The sequence below is a fragment of the Coenobita brevimanus genome, chromosome 101 (genome assembly GCF_032717465.1).
Source record: "Coenobita brevimanus isolate Jiangsu-jjx chromosome 101, ASM3271746v2, whole genome shotgun sequence".
Lineage (NCBI taxonomy): Eukaryota > Metazoa > Arthropoda > Malacostraca > Decapoda > Coenobitidae > Coenobita > Coenobita brevimanus.
Genome location: NC_137054.1, coordinates 10,357,542 through 10,372,848, shown reverse-complemented (window position 1 = coordinate 10,372,848; position 15,307 = coordinate 10,357,542). Strand labels below are relative to the sequence as shown.

Genomic DNA, 15,307 nt, shown 5'->3' with positions numbered 1-15,307 from the left:
TCCACAAGGATGAGCAGTACTCAAGCTGAGAGTGCACATGACTAGCTAACTGCTCGTCAGTGAAGAAGTTATGGACTCTGAACAATAATCCAAGTTTCTTTGACACAGTTTTAGCAAGTGATCTAACATGAGAGGTCCTGCTCATTGTTAAGTAAGACGCTTATAAACACTCAGGGTTCATTTGGTTTTAACTGGAAGGGAATGCTAGAGTTGTCCCGACCATGAGGATAGAAAAAAAAAAAACAACTTACTGTAAGATAGGCTACTAAAAGTTTGACAAAATTCATGATAACGGTTGCTTAACTATTAGATCAAGGGCAAAATGTACCAAAAATTACTTAGTTTGATTTAAAAAAAAAAAATACCGATAATCATATAAAAATGGACAATGTTTGGTAAAATACACACACACACACTCGGGATAAGTACAGTATACTGTCACCGAGGTATGACTCAGCGAAGCCCGGAGCTACGACAAGAGGTAGAGATTTAATCCCCGAGCTAGGCAACTATGCCCATACCACTCCCGGCGCTACCACTCCCGGCACGGCAGTCCCGGGCGAGGCTCGAACTCGCAATCCCCCGATCACGTCTCCGATGCTCTACCACTGAGCCACCATGTCCCCCTACGGGAAAAGGTATTTCAGTCTTCAATCCGATGACGTATTTCTACTTTCTTGGGGTCTGAGCTTAGATTGCTTGAACTGGAGGAGTTAATCGTAGGTTCATTAAAATGCCCGCCGCCGGACCTTCCACCTCACCACCCCCAACCCCACCACCGGGCCGCCACCGCACCACCACCCCAAGAGGACACAACGGTGGGGTTAGTGACCCCAATCAAGAGGGTCACCAGGACAGTACGGTCCTGGGCCCTTGTTCCCCGCAACTGCCCCAACACCAGGTGACCGGGGAAAGGCAACTACCTTGCGGGCGGAACAACCGTCATCAGAAAAGGGGTGGGACTGAACTAGCTTCAGTCCCAAGTAACACCATATTAACAGCAATTGTTACACTCTCTAGGGCACGAGGCCCAAGGGCAGGAGGCCCAAGGCTACGGCCTAATAAAGTGTACGAGGGTAAGGCGACCCAAGGCTACGGCCTAATAAAGTGTACGAGGGTAAGGCGACCCAAGGCTCCGGCCTTAGTACACCCCAGAGAGAGAGTTGCCCCAGTGCATCCCTCTCCTGCTGTTCTCCCCTACAGGAGCAACACCGCGCCGACGGTCTCTATACGTGGCGGGGAAGGAGCGGCCTTGTACGCCCTTCAGTTGCTTCTGGTCGGAAAGATCAGCTCCCGGCTATGGCCAGAGTACGTACCAGGGTAAAGAGCCCCTGCTTTCGTACGTGTAGCTTTTCCCTACTACGGGAGCAACACCGCACCGACAGTCTCTATACGTGGCGGGGAAGGAGCGGCCCTGTACACCCCTCAGTTGCTCTCTGTAAGATGGGTAGGCATCCGGCTCCGGCCGTGGCACGTACCAGGGTAGAGAAGCCCCTGAAGATAACCTCAGTATGTTCTGGAGAGAGTGTGGCCTCTGTGCCCCTCACTCCGGCTTGTCCCCTACTACGGGAGCAACACCGCGCCGACGGTCTCTATACGTGGCAGGGAAGGAGCGGCCCTGTACGCCCTTCAGTTGCTCCTTGTACGCCGGGTAAGCTCACGGCCACAGCCAACGTACGTACCAGGGTAAGGCGACCCAAGGCTCCGGCCTCAGGACGTACCAGAGAGGACACGAGTGACGTGAGTCCTTCTCCAGCCTCTTCCCCCTGTGGGAGCCCTTCGTCACCACCCGGGAATATAGCCCCAGAGGTGACACTAAAGTGGTGGCAAGGCCTGATATCGGACCTACCTCCCACGCCTGGGAGATCCTTGTTCCTGCCCGAGTCCCGAAGGAGAAGCTGCCGCAGCCCAGCCCTGTCGGCGCCTCTCCCTCTAGGCGCCCGCAGTCCCAGGACACCCAGGCCAGACCCACCGGCTCCCGACGAAGGCAATTCCGGCTCCCTCACTCCACAGAGCCAGAGACGACAGGCCCGATTGCTCCAGCTGTTCGGCCCCAGTCCCGAGGGCCACCTCTCAGGTCCAGGCCCCCAGACAGTAGAGCCTCACTGCACCACACCGACGAGGCCCCAACTCGAGGGCCACCTCTCAGGTCAAGGCCCCCAGACAGGAGGGCCTCCCTGCACCCCACCGACGAGTGTGACCCGGGCAGTGACTCCCTTGCGGGTAATCCCTTGCCCTCTGCAGGCCGGGTCCCCCTAGGGCTCTACCCTCACGCCCTTGTCACGGAGTGAACATTACCCAGAAGATACAGGTAAATAGTGACTCCCCTTGTGTCGAGAACAAAACGGGGAAAAGAACAGTGAACAGTGACTAAGTGAAGAACAGTGCAGTTACCAAGAGTCCAAAAGAACTCAGTGTCAGCAGGACAGAGAATGAACCTTAGAGTAATTATCCAAGTCCCCCCAATAAAAGAACTTTCTGTGAACGCATAAGGCTAGGGTGCGCGGGCCGGTCAAAAGCCTGAGTGTGAGCGTCGCCATGACCAGGAGACTGTGTCAAGTGTCGCTATCCGCACCCTACCTTATTTATAGTAATATTTCCCTTACAGACTCCCAAGCTTGCTTATCCCCTTTGTGATCAGTTCAGTGTATATCCTGCCTAAAAGTGACACCAAGACAATAACATATATAATTCAAGATATCCCTGTATGAGCATTGTAGTGTGTACTAAGCGTAACTATATTTTGTAGTGCTGAATGTTAACTCTGTGTCCCTGTTCCCCTGTATCTCAAATATCACTCTGTGTTGTACTGTAACAGTTAGAATTAAGGTAATAGATGTGTTAAGGTGTACTGCCTGGTTTTTATGTCCTGTTCCTTTGTTGGTGCTTTACTTCCGGTCTAGAAAGAGGACCCCATAAAATGCCCGCCGCCGGACCACCCACCTCACCACCAGGCCACCACCACCCCACAAAGAGACAACGGGGGGGCTAATGACCTAGGGCAAGAGGGTCACCCACCCACCACTGACCTATGCCCCTTTTCCCCGCAACTGTCCCGACACCAGGTGAACCAGGATCGGAGACAACCTCACAGGCGGGCCAACTATCGACAGGAGTGGGGTGGGACTGAGCAAGAATCAGTCCCTAGTAATATTTTGGCGACGGCCATAGTTACACTCCTCAAGGGCAGGAGGCCCTTCAGTGAGCCACGAGGTGTCCCCACCTCTGCCACGTCCAGGGTAAGAGGCCCTAAAGTGAGCCACGAGGGAATAATACCCTCTGCCACATACACAGTGAGCCACGAGGGAGCAATACCCTCTGCCACGTACACAGTGAGCCACGAGGGAGCAATACCCTCTGCCACATACAGTGAGCCATGAGGGAGCAATACCCTCTGCCACATACAGGGCAGGAGGCCCTTTGGTGAGCCACGAGGGGCCAGTACCCTCTGCCACATACACAATGAGCCACGAGGGAGCAATACCCTCTGCCACATACACAGTGAGCCACGAGGGAGCAATATCTTCTGCCACATCCACAGTGAGCCACAAGGGAGCAATACCCTCTGCCACATACAGGGCAGGAGGCCCTTTGGTGAGCCACGAGGGGCCAGTACCCTCTGCCATATCCACAGTGAGCCACGAGGGAACAACACCCTCTGCCACGTCCACAGTGAGCCACGAGGGAGAAATACCCTCTGCCACATATAGGGCAGGAGGCCCTTTGGTGAGCCACGAGGGGCCAGTAACCTCTGCCACATCCACAGTGAGCCACGAGGGAGAAATACCCTCTGTCACGTCCAGGGCAGGAGGCCCTATAGTGTGCCACGAGGGGCCAGTACCCTCTGCCACTCCAAGGGCAAGAGGCCCTAGTAGAAAGCGAAAAGTGGGTCCCAGGGTAAAACAACCTGGAGCCACGGCTGTGACAGAGACAGGAGAGAGAGTCGCCTCTGTGCTGCCCTCCCTGTATGTAGGAGAGGACACGGTCTCCGTGTGCACTCCACCCTCCACATTCCCCTGTGGGAATAGCTTGACACCACCCGGGAGAGTTGCCCGAAAGGTGTCACCAGAGTGGAGGCAAAGTCCGAGTCCGGACCTGCCTCCCACTCCTGGGAGATTCTTGTCTTCTCCAGGCACCAGCAGGAGACGAGGCTGCAGCCCAACCCTGACGGCGCGTCCCCTGGCAGACCACCGCAGCCTCAGGACCCCCAGGCGAGCCCAGCAGCCTACAGGTGAGGGTAACACTAACCGCCTCACCCCACGGAGCCACCGACGCCAGACCCGCCTCCTCCAACTGTTTGGCTCCAGCCCCGAGGGCCACCTCCCAGGTCGAGGCCCCCAGACAGGCGGGCCTCCCTGCACCCCACTGACGAGACCCTGAGGTAAGGGTCTACCTTCAGGTCGAGGCCCCCAGACAGGAGGGCCTCCCTGCAACTCACCGACGGACCAGACCCGGATAGTGACTCCCCTGTGGGTAGTGTGTTCCCCGCCACAGGCAGAGTCCCCCTGAGGTCTTCCCCCTCGAACAGTGACAAAAGTGAATTAACCCAGGAAACACGGGTAAATCAGTGATGCCCCTTAGACCTAAGTAAACCTGAGAAAGAGGAACAGTGAACTGTGACAGAGTGACATAGTGTGATCCACATGAAACCAGCAGCTAATGTTATTTAACCCAACAAACTCACATGTCCCTTGAAGGAAAGTAATTCAATAATAATAAGTAAAGTACTATCGCCCTCCCAGAATAAAGGAACTTCTCGTAAGTGTGAATGATAGTCAGGTGCGTGGGAGAACCAAACCCTGAGAAGAATGTCGCCGCGGCTAGTTAACTGAGTCGAGTGTCATGATCCGCACCCTGTCTTTCTTATAGTAATATTCCTCCCCCAGACTCTTAATCTTGTGTATTCCTCTTGCTACTGTGAATATAGATATTTTGGGTTTTAATGAAAGACGATCATCCACACTTATAGAACCAGAAGCCATTGTTATATGTGATCATATCGTGTGTTGAGTACAGTTGTACCTCGTGTCATCCCAACCTCTGTGTCCCTGTATCCTATATCCTAAATATCACTGTATCATATTGTAACGGTTTTAGAATTAAGGCCATAGATGTGTTAAGGTATACTGCCTAGTTTTTATGTCCTGTTCCTTTGTTGGTGCTTTACTTCCGGTCCGGAAAGAGGACCCCACTCAGTTGTTAGTGTTTTTAGGGTGAGGAGTCGACCTAAAAACACTCAGCATAACACTGGTGGCAAGCGGTGGTTCTGGATCCGAGTAAAAGCACAGAGGAATAAAAAAGGAAACTTGCACAATGGCAGCCAAACCGCACATTCAATTGCCAAAATTCAACCCGGACCAATGTGACACTGATGTATATTTGGGTGTGATCAAACCCCTCTTGGACATAGGGTTTGACTCGGATAAGGAGAAAATTGCGGTCACATTACCTAACCTGGGAAAAATTATCACCAATGTCGCACCAAAAGTAGTCCCAAAACTGTCATGGGACCAGTTCACGCAAATTGTGAAACAGGCTTTTATGCCTTGTATGGGCAGAGTTGTTGCTCTTTCACAGCTCGACGCCCTTACCTACGACGGTAACCTGGACGACACTTTCGTCCAGGCTCAGCGCCTCGTCAGCGCCGCTTATCCCAAGCCAGAAATGAATACTCGGGAGACTCACACATTCAATGCTCTGCTGAGGATTCTCCCTAGCACAGTCAGGGAGCATTTCTCTATCTATGATCCCTCAGGGAACGTGGATCAGGACCTGCAACTCGTCAGATGTCTCCTCGCCACCCGTCCCACACCACAACCCCTTCACGCAGTAACAAGATATCCCACAAATCACAACCCCCCACCAAAACCTAAGCCGCCGCCTCACCAGCCGCCTACAGAGCCGCCTCCCACAGTACCCAGGGCTTACCCACAAAAGAAGTGCCCTAACCCCAGGGAACAAGGCAATCTAATTACCATAAACCCTTGGGAATTCATGGCCTGCAGTCACACCTGCCCCCTGCACGACATAAGGGAGCAACTCAAGGCAAGCAGGCGCAAAAATCTCCACCAAGGGCGTAGGAAAGTCTCTTCCCTTGACGACGACGCGCCACCACTGCTCTACCAAGGACCGGACGACGACAAACACGACGATCTCACCCATCCTCAGCAGATGGATTTTTAGGGCCGCCCCCGCACCTCCCGACGGTGGCGGGGGCCACCTCACACAACTACAGACCCCCAGTCTACAACAAGATTTGGCTGAACGGGGTCAAGACAAGATTACTGGTGGATACGGGAGCAGCCAGGTCTTGCCTCTACTCCCATTTCTACTCCCGCCACATCTCAGCATTCAGCCCACTCCTCCCCACTTCAGCCAACCTCGTAGACGCAGGGGATGGCCCCCTACCCATCCTTGGGGAAACCCGGGCCCTACAAACCAGCACTCACCAACGAGTCTCCACCAACCACCCATTCATCATATTTGATTCTTCATGTAGTCAATATGATGGATACCTTGGGCTGGACCTCCTTCAGAAACTCCACGCGACCATCGATTGTAATCAACATCGCCTCCACTTCAGTCCAGCCCGTCCCAACCAAGCATCCATCAACAAGGACAAAAAAAAAAAACAACGAAGGAAAAACACCACCACCACCCCCACGCCACCCACACACACACCACCCTACTACACTCACCCGCCCCAACCCACCTGTACATGTAACCCAACTCCAGCCTCAATAAATGCCTCACTTCATCCCCCCCCAACCCCATCTCCCATTCCACCCTTGCTACCCCCCTCTCCCTCATTCCCTGCCACTATTGCTTCCACCATTACCATTCCACCTCACCACGAAGCATGGGTAACACTCACCAGACCCTCAGGCATATCAGTCCTTTTTTCACCATCCATCCCCACCGGACCCCTATCATCCTGTTTAGTTTCCCCTACTTTCCTTCCCCCCCACACCCACCAAATCCGTATCGCAAATCTCGCCACAACACCATTAACTCTGCCTCGAGGACTCATCATTGCTGATACAGAAGAGGCAGAACCATGCTCAACACCACCCCCCAATCACCCCACTCTCCCGAACATACCATCATATCTATCCCCTTCCCAATCAAACAGCCTCCACCAACTACTCCTGGACTTTCAGGACTTATTCTCCGCCAGCCCGACCGATCTTGGCCATACCACCTATCTCAGCCATGAGATTCACACTACCGGACCTTCCATTCGCCAACCAGCATGCCGAAAAAAAACCAAACAGCGGGCAGAAGACCGGCAGGTCCAGGAAATGCTCGATGCCGGTGTCATCTCAAACTCCACTAGCCCGTGGTCCTCACCTGTAGTACTCGTGCGAAAAAAGGACGGAACCATGCGTTTCTGCGTCGATTACTGCAGAGTGAACGAAGTAACCATCAAAGACGCTACACCACTACCCAGGATCGACGACTCCTTAGACTCCCTCCACGGATCGACATGGTTCTCTACCCTAGACCTGCAATCAGGCTACTGGCAGGTTCCAGTCCACCCCGATGACAAACACAAAACCGCCTTCTCAACATCAAACGGGAAGCACTATGAATTTAACGTCCTTCCCTTCGGACTCTGCAACGCCCCCGCCACGTTCTCCCGCCTCATGGAATCTGTTCTGAGCAGACTCACCTGGGAAACCTGTTTGGCTTACCTCGATGACGTCATCGTTTTCAGCCACACCTGGGCCGACCACCTCCACCGCCTTAAACAGGTATTCCAGCATATACGCCAGGCCGGGCTCAAGCTAAAACCCACAAAATGTGTTTTAGCTGAACGATCAGTCTCCTTCCTCGGACACCTGATCAATGCAGAGGGCATCTCTCCCGATCCCGACAAGCTATGTGCAATCGCCGACATTCCCCCACCCCGCGATGTGCACGAAACCAGAGCCTTCCTAGGGTTAACCTCCTATTACCGGCGTTTCGTGAAAGGTTTTGCAGACATCGCCAAACCTTTGCATGACCTTACCAAGAAAGGAGAACCTTTCGTCTGGACAGAACCCAGAAACAATGCATTCACCACCCTCAAAGCCAAACTGACCTCCGCCCCAGTCGTTGCCTTCCCAGACTACAACCTGCCGTTCCGTCTGTATACCGACGTCTCACTCCTCGCCATAGGGACGGTCCTTGCCCAAGTCCAAGACGGCCCCGAGCACATCATCGCCCGTGCCAGCCGCACCTTAAACCCTGCGGAAAGGAATTATGCGACCACCAAACGTGAATGCCTAGGAATTATCTGGTCACTCGATTACTTCTGCTCGTACATCACCAATCTCTACAGTGGTTGCGCCAATCCAACACCACCAACGCACAACTCATACGATGGCGAGAAACTCTCGAGGAATATGACTTTGAAATATCGTACCGTCCAGGCAAGCTCCACACAAACGCCGACGCCCTATCCCGATTACCCATCAACGCCATCTCAGCAGAACCGGACCTTATCCAAATGTGGAAAGATAAGCAACGCCCTACCTGGATCCCGCCAAACATTTTCAGCAAACTCTACCTGCACGGCGAACACCTGTTCGACCCCAACGACCACATCGTCCTAAGCTCCACCACCGCCCACGACACCATGCTGCACCTACACGCCAACAATGGCATTCACCTGGGCACTAAGAAACTCATCCAAGTGTTCAATGACATGTATTGGACACCAAACCCCTCCACCATCGCCAAGGACATTATACAATCCTGCCGCGCTTGTGCTTTAGGGAAAGACATCACCTGCACACCAGGCCCCTCAGGAAAACTAACAGCAACAAAACCCTGGCAACTACTTTCCCTCAACTTCGTCGGACCCCTCACGCCCAAAACAGGATATAAATATATAATCATCTTCGTAGACGTCTATTCCAAATTCATAATAGCATGCCCCGCAAAAGATCACAGTGCAGTATCCATCGCAGATGCTTTAACTCGCCACGTGTTCCCATACTTTGGCATTCCCCAGGCCTTGCACTCCGACAATGCACCAGAATTCACAGGAAAAGTCTGGCAAGAATTAGCAAAAATATTCGGGTTCCACGTCTCCCACTCATCCCCCTACTGGCCCCAAGGCAACAGCATCTGTGAAAGAAGTCATCACTCCCTCCTCAATCAGGTCAGCACTCGCATCATGCAAACAGAAAATGAAGATTGGCCTGCCCATGTCAAAATTGTACAATGGGGCCTAAACACATGCCCACGAGAAGAAGGCATAACACCACACGAGCGAGTATTCGGGGAAACCCCCACTTCTCCTACCCCTCCACCACCACCTCCAGCCACCCACCCCGCCCTCCACTACAGACCCTCTCCACCACCTCAAACGCCGCCTCCACCACCTGCAAACACAACAGGACCTTACGCCCGACACCAACCACACCAACCCCTACAAACCTGGCCAATCCGTTGTCGTGGTACAACTCCCTACCCCAAATAAGATCTCACCCCGATTCATCAGCCCCTTCACCATAACCCGAGTCCCCAACCCCTTCTAAGTAATCATAAATCAGTGAGGCCAACAACGCACGTATCGGAATCGCCACGTGCGACCCTTCCACCCACCCAACAATGACCACCCCCACACCCGCGCGCCCCGCACCTCTGCCCACACACCTGGCCACACAGACATTTCTGAGAATTACCCCCCAAACTCCTACTCCTACTACTTCTCACCCCCACCCAGCACCTCACCTACAACCACACCACCCCCGATACCACATGATCCCGACTCACCACATCCACCGCCCTCATCGCCACCCCCCGCCCAGCACCACCACCCACTCACCGCCTCCCACACCTCTCTCTACCACCCATCCCCCGACCACCTCCCACACCACGTCGCCCCCACCACCTGCCTCACCACCGCCGCCTCAAGCCACTACCTCCTCACACCGCACTTCTCAACCCCCTGCCACCTGCACCCGCACCGCGCCCCTACCTCGAACACTCTCCCCCTCCCCCGTGACCATGCCCACTATACGCACCACACCGCACTGCCACCCGCCTCACCTCCCAACAGCCGCACACCTTCACACCACTCGCTGGCGCAGTGGTAATGTTCCCGCTTGCCATCTGGTAGACGGGAGTTCACGCCTCGCTCAGGTTGTGAAAAGTTTCACTGACGAAGTGGGTGGTCACTGTCCCCCTTGAGCAAGGGGACAGGTGTGTGCGTGTGTGAAGGTCACAGCCTTGCCCTTAGATCGGACTATATGAGCTCTCAGCTCCCTTCCGGGAGGGTAAAAGCTGACGATCACGACCATCAAGTGATCCTGACCGACCCGGTGAATTACCACCGCCACGTGCACAACCACCCTCACCACCCACACCCACACTCACCACCACCACTACCAGGTCTGGTCGCCTCTCACATCCACCATCCAGATACACCCCAACACCACCCCCGAGTGAACTCCCAGCCCGCCACCCACCACCACAAACCCCCCCTCCCCCAAACACCTCCCCCATCACCCTCCCTCTCCACCAAGCACGATGGAAAACCCCCAAATCCCAATTCCCTAAAGTGCAATGCTCCTCCCACAGACCCATTCCCTATAAAAACACCTACCCCCCATCACTCTCCAGCATTCAGCTACTGTCCTCACACCAGGCACCAACCACCAAGATGAGGATCAACCAAATCCACTGGCTACCTTACAACCAGCCACCCATCAAGATCCGACAGACGCCCCAGCTTCTCCGCCGCCTACGCCACACAAACCGCCCATCCTCCATCCGTCTCTTTTTCAACCCCACCCAAGAACCAAACACCATGACCCACCTCTGGACGAACCTCCTACAACACCTCACCCTGGTCCACAAGACGTTCACTTCCACCACCTACCACCTGCAGTTACGAGGTCGTGACTTTTTCAACGACGACGGTGGTAAAATGCCCGCCGCCAGACCACCCACCCCGCCACCCCCCACCCCACCACTGGGCCACCACCACCCCAGGAAGAGACAACGGGGGGGATAATGACCCAGGGCAAGAGGGTCACCCACCCACCACTGACCTGTGCCCCTTTTCCCCGCAACTGCCCCGACACCAGGTGAACCAGGATCGGAGACAACCTCACAGGCGGGCCAACCACTGACAGCAGTGGGATGGGACTGAGCAAGAATCAGTCCCTAGTAACATTTTGGCGACAGCCATAGTTACACCCCTCAAGGGCAGGAGGCCCTTCAGTGAGCCACGAGGTGTCCCCACCTCTGCCACGTCCAGGGTAAGAGGCCCTAAAGTAAGCCACGAGGGAATAATACCCTCTGCCACATACACAGTGAGCCACGAGGGAGCAATACCCTCTGCCACATACACAGTGAGCCATGAGGGAGCAATACCCTCTGCCACATACAGGGCAGGAGGCCCTTTGGTGAGCCACGAGGGGCCAGTACCCTCTGCCACATACACAGTGAGCCACGAGGGAGCAATACCCTCTGCCACATACACAGTGAGCCACGAGGGAGCAATACCCTCTGCCACATACACAGTGAGCCACGAGGGAGCAATACCCTCTGCCACATACACAGTGAGCCACGAGGGAGCAATACCCTCTGCCACATACAGGGCAGGAGGCCCTTTGGTGAGCCACGAGGGGCCAGTACCCTCTGCCACATCCACAGTGAGCCACGAGGGAACAACACCCTCTGCCACGTCCACTGTGAGCCACAGGAATACCCTCTGCCACATATAGGGCAGGAGGCCCTTTGGTGAGCCACGAGGGGCCAGTACCCTCTGCCACATCCACAGTGAGCCACGAGGGAGAAATACCCTCTGCCACGTCCAGGGCAGGAGGCCCTATAGTGTGCCACGAGGGGCCAGTACCCTCTGCCACTCCAGGGGCAAGAGGCCCTAGTAGAAAGCGAAAAGTGGGTCCCAGGGTAAAACAACCTGGAGCCACGGCTGTGACAGAGACAGGAGAGAGAGTCGCCTCTGTGCTGCCCTCCCTGTATGTAGGAGAGGACACGGTCTCCGTGTGCACTCCACCCTCCACGTTCCCCTGTGGGAATAGCTTGACACCACCCGGGAGAGTTGCCCCGAAGGTGTCACCAGAGTGGAGGCAAAGTCCGAGTCCGGACCTGCCTCCCACTCCTGGGAGATTCTTGTCTTCTCCAGGCACCAGCAGGAGACGAGGCCGCAGCCCAACCCTGACGGCGCGTCCCCTGGCAGACCACCGCAGCCCCAGGACCCCCAGGCAAGCCCAGCAGCCTGCAGGTGAGGGTAACACTGACCCCCTCACCCCGCGGAGCCACCGACGCCAGACCCGCCTCCTCCAACTGTTTGGCTCCAGCCCCGAGGGCCACCTCCCAGGTCGAGGCCCCCAGACAGGCGGGCCTCCCTGCACCCCACCGACGAGACCCTGAGGTAAGGGTCTACCTTCAGGTCGAGGCCCTCAGACAGGAGGACCTCCCTGCAACTCACCGACGGACCGGACCCGGGTAGTGACTCCCCTGTGGGTAGTGTGCTGTCCGCCACAGGCAGAGTCCCCCTGAGGTCCTCCCCCTCGAACAGAGTGACAGAGTGAATTAACCCAGGAAACACGGGTAAATCAGTGACGCCCCTTAGACCTAAGTAAACCCGAGAAAGAGGAACAGTGAACAGTGACAGAGTGACATAGTGTGATCCATATGAAACCAGTAGCTAATGTTACCCAACAAACTCACATGTCCCTTGAAGAAAAGTAATTCAATAATAATAAGTAAAGTACTATCGCCCTCCCAGAATAAAGGAACTTCCCGCAAGTGTGAATGACAGTCAGGTGCGCGGGAGAACCACACCCTGAAAACAGTGTCGCCGCGGCTAGTTAACTGAGTCGAGTGTCATGATCCGCACCCTGTCTTTCTTATAGTAATATTCCTCCCTCAGACTCTTAATCTTGTGTATTCCTCTTGCTACTGTGAATATAGATATTTTGGGTTTTAATGAAAGACGATCATCCACACTTATAGAACCAAAAGCCATTGTTATATGTGATCATATCGTGTGATGAGTACAGTTGTATCTCGTGTCATCCCAACCTAACTCTGCGTCCCTGAATCCTATATCCTAAATATCACTTTGTATCATATTGTAACGGTTTTAGAATTAAGGCAATAGATGTGTTAAGGTATACTGCCTAGTTTTTATGTCCTGTTCCTCTGTTGGTGCTTTACTTCCGGTCCGGAAAGAGGACTCCGCTCAGTCGTTAGTGTTTTTAGGGTGAGGAGTCGACCTAAAAACACTCAGCATAACACCCCGCTTCAGTCGCTAGTGTTTTTAGGACAAGAAGTCGCCTTAAAAACACCAGCATAACACTCGTAGCATTCACTAACACTACTGTAGCTACAAGTAGTCCCCTAAACACGAAAAAAAAAAAAAAATCGCCATACAGCAGCAAAGGAAACGTAATTAGAAGGCATGAAGTTACATCCTAGTATGTTTACTGGCCATCGCTGTTCAGACCGGAGCAAGTAATGGATAGACCTGTATCATGGCTACATCATACTTTTAAACGGTAATCAATACTCCCAAACAAGAAGCAACATTTTCGTGTTCATTTTTCAAGTTGTACTGTCGAGCTGATTGTCAAGCGCGACTGAAAAGGAACACGTAAGGATCTGTAAACTGTCCTAGAGATGTATCGGATACCAAATTTTAGAGCTCCGCGGAGGCGGAGGCGGTGCCGGATATCTATTTCTCATAAAATGCGGTTGCGGTTGCGGAGGTTAAGATATTAATTTTTGCGGACGCGGACACAACTGCGAATTATTTTTACCTCCATGTCCGCGATTGCGGACGCGGATTTTTTTTTTTTTTTTTTACATATATTACAGTACATTTATGCAGTATAAAGTGACGAGTTTCAGCCACACTTAAGAGTACGGTACACTTAAGTGTGTTCCCAGGATGCGGGACGGGGACCCAACTCGTCATGCATCCCACCAACCACTTTCCCCAACCTCCACCCTTGGAAAGTAGCAAACTTTAACTGGTTACTATTATTGGCTACTCTTGTTAAACCACAAGCTGCCACATTTAATATTCAAACTTTAGAAGTGGCAAATTTTTCTTCAAAAATAGTAGTTTCTCTGCTTTCTCTCCCTGCAAATGGTTCCTCTTTTCATCATATATATTGCCAGCACCACTAAATAACTGTTCACTGGTAACACTGCTTGGAGGGCAACTCAGATGCTGTTGGGCAAGTTTTCCTAATTCGGTGTATTTGCTGATGTTTGCTTTCCACCATTTCAATGGATCTTCATCTGCCCCCAGCCTTTTTTCCTTGTGATATGCATGAACCATGTCCATTGTGTACGTGTTTGTTCTCTCTTCTGTTTCTTCGTCACCACTGGATGCTAAGATCAATGCCATTGCACTTTTTATAGACGTGCCTGTGGTTTTTGAAGAGCTGGCCTTGGGTTCATCATTCCTTTTTCTCTTTTTTCTTGGTTCGTCATCCTCACCCCCACTAGCACTTGCAAACTCATCGCAAAGGCGAGCCACTGTTACTTGCACCTGCTCTGCAATATGCGGAGAAAAAAATTTACCTTTATACCGGGGGTCAAGATAAGTTGCCACTCTGTAGTTGTTGTCCATTTCTAGTCCTGCAAATCTCTTATCAATTTCTGCCTTCATTGTTTCTTTCATATAGTTAACTATTTCCACACCTTTCTGGTAATCTTCTTGACTTTCGTCATCTGAGTCTAAAGCTAGTGGTGCGGATTCAACAGTGGTTGGCTGAAGGGTATTCTTGAGACATAAAATGAGGGGTATTACATCGGCTACAGTTGCTGCAGAGTCACTCATTTGTTTGGTGAGTTCCTCATATGGTTCTAAAGTCTTTACACACTGTGACAGTGTAACCCATTCAACATTGCTAAACTGTGGCATTTTGTTTTTTTTTGCCACATACACAGTAAGAGGTTCCTTAATTTCTTCCGTTCTTTTGAGCATGTGTAGTGTGCTGTTCCACTGTGTTGGTGAATCATGGAGAACTTTTAGGTGGGGTAAATGTAGCCGTTCCTGAATCTTCTTCAGTTCATCCTGTGCCATGGTTGAGTGGTGAAAATGTGTGGCAAGCCTCCTACACTTTTCAATTATGTCACAAACTGCTTTCTGTGATAGAAAACCTTGCTTAACAATTAACTGTATTTTATGCACAGCACAGTCCAAGTTGTTTAAACCTGAGAGGAAAAGAGCTTTCTTCATGTTTGCTCCTGAGTCATGCACTACACAGTGCACACTGTTATGAGAAATTTCCCACTTATCCAACATGTCATTAAATTTTCTGGAGATTTA

At 52.8% G+C, this 15,307-nt stretch overlaps 1 protein-coding gene across 1 annotated transcript; it reads right to left on the bottom strand.

Moving 5' to 3' along the window:
• Window positions 1-14,044: 14,044 nt before the first annotated feature.
• Window positions 14,045-15,061, bottom strand: LOC145414916 (zinc finger BED domain-containing protein 4-like). The gene has a single exon (XM_080284331.1). The coding sequence runs from the start codon at window positions 15,059-15,061 to the stop codon at window positions 14,045-14,047; it is 1,017 nt and encodes a 338-aa protein (XP_080140457.1).
• Between the last annotated feature and the right edge of the window lie 246 nt (window positions 15,062-15,307).

Coding starts and splice junctions, on each gene's coding strand:
- LOC145414916 (XM_080284331.1), bottom strand. CDS start 15,061: ATGGCACAGGATGAACTGAAGAAGATTCAGGAACGGCTACATTTACCC.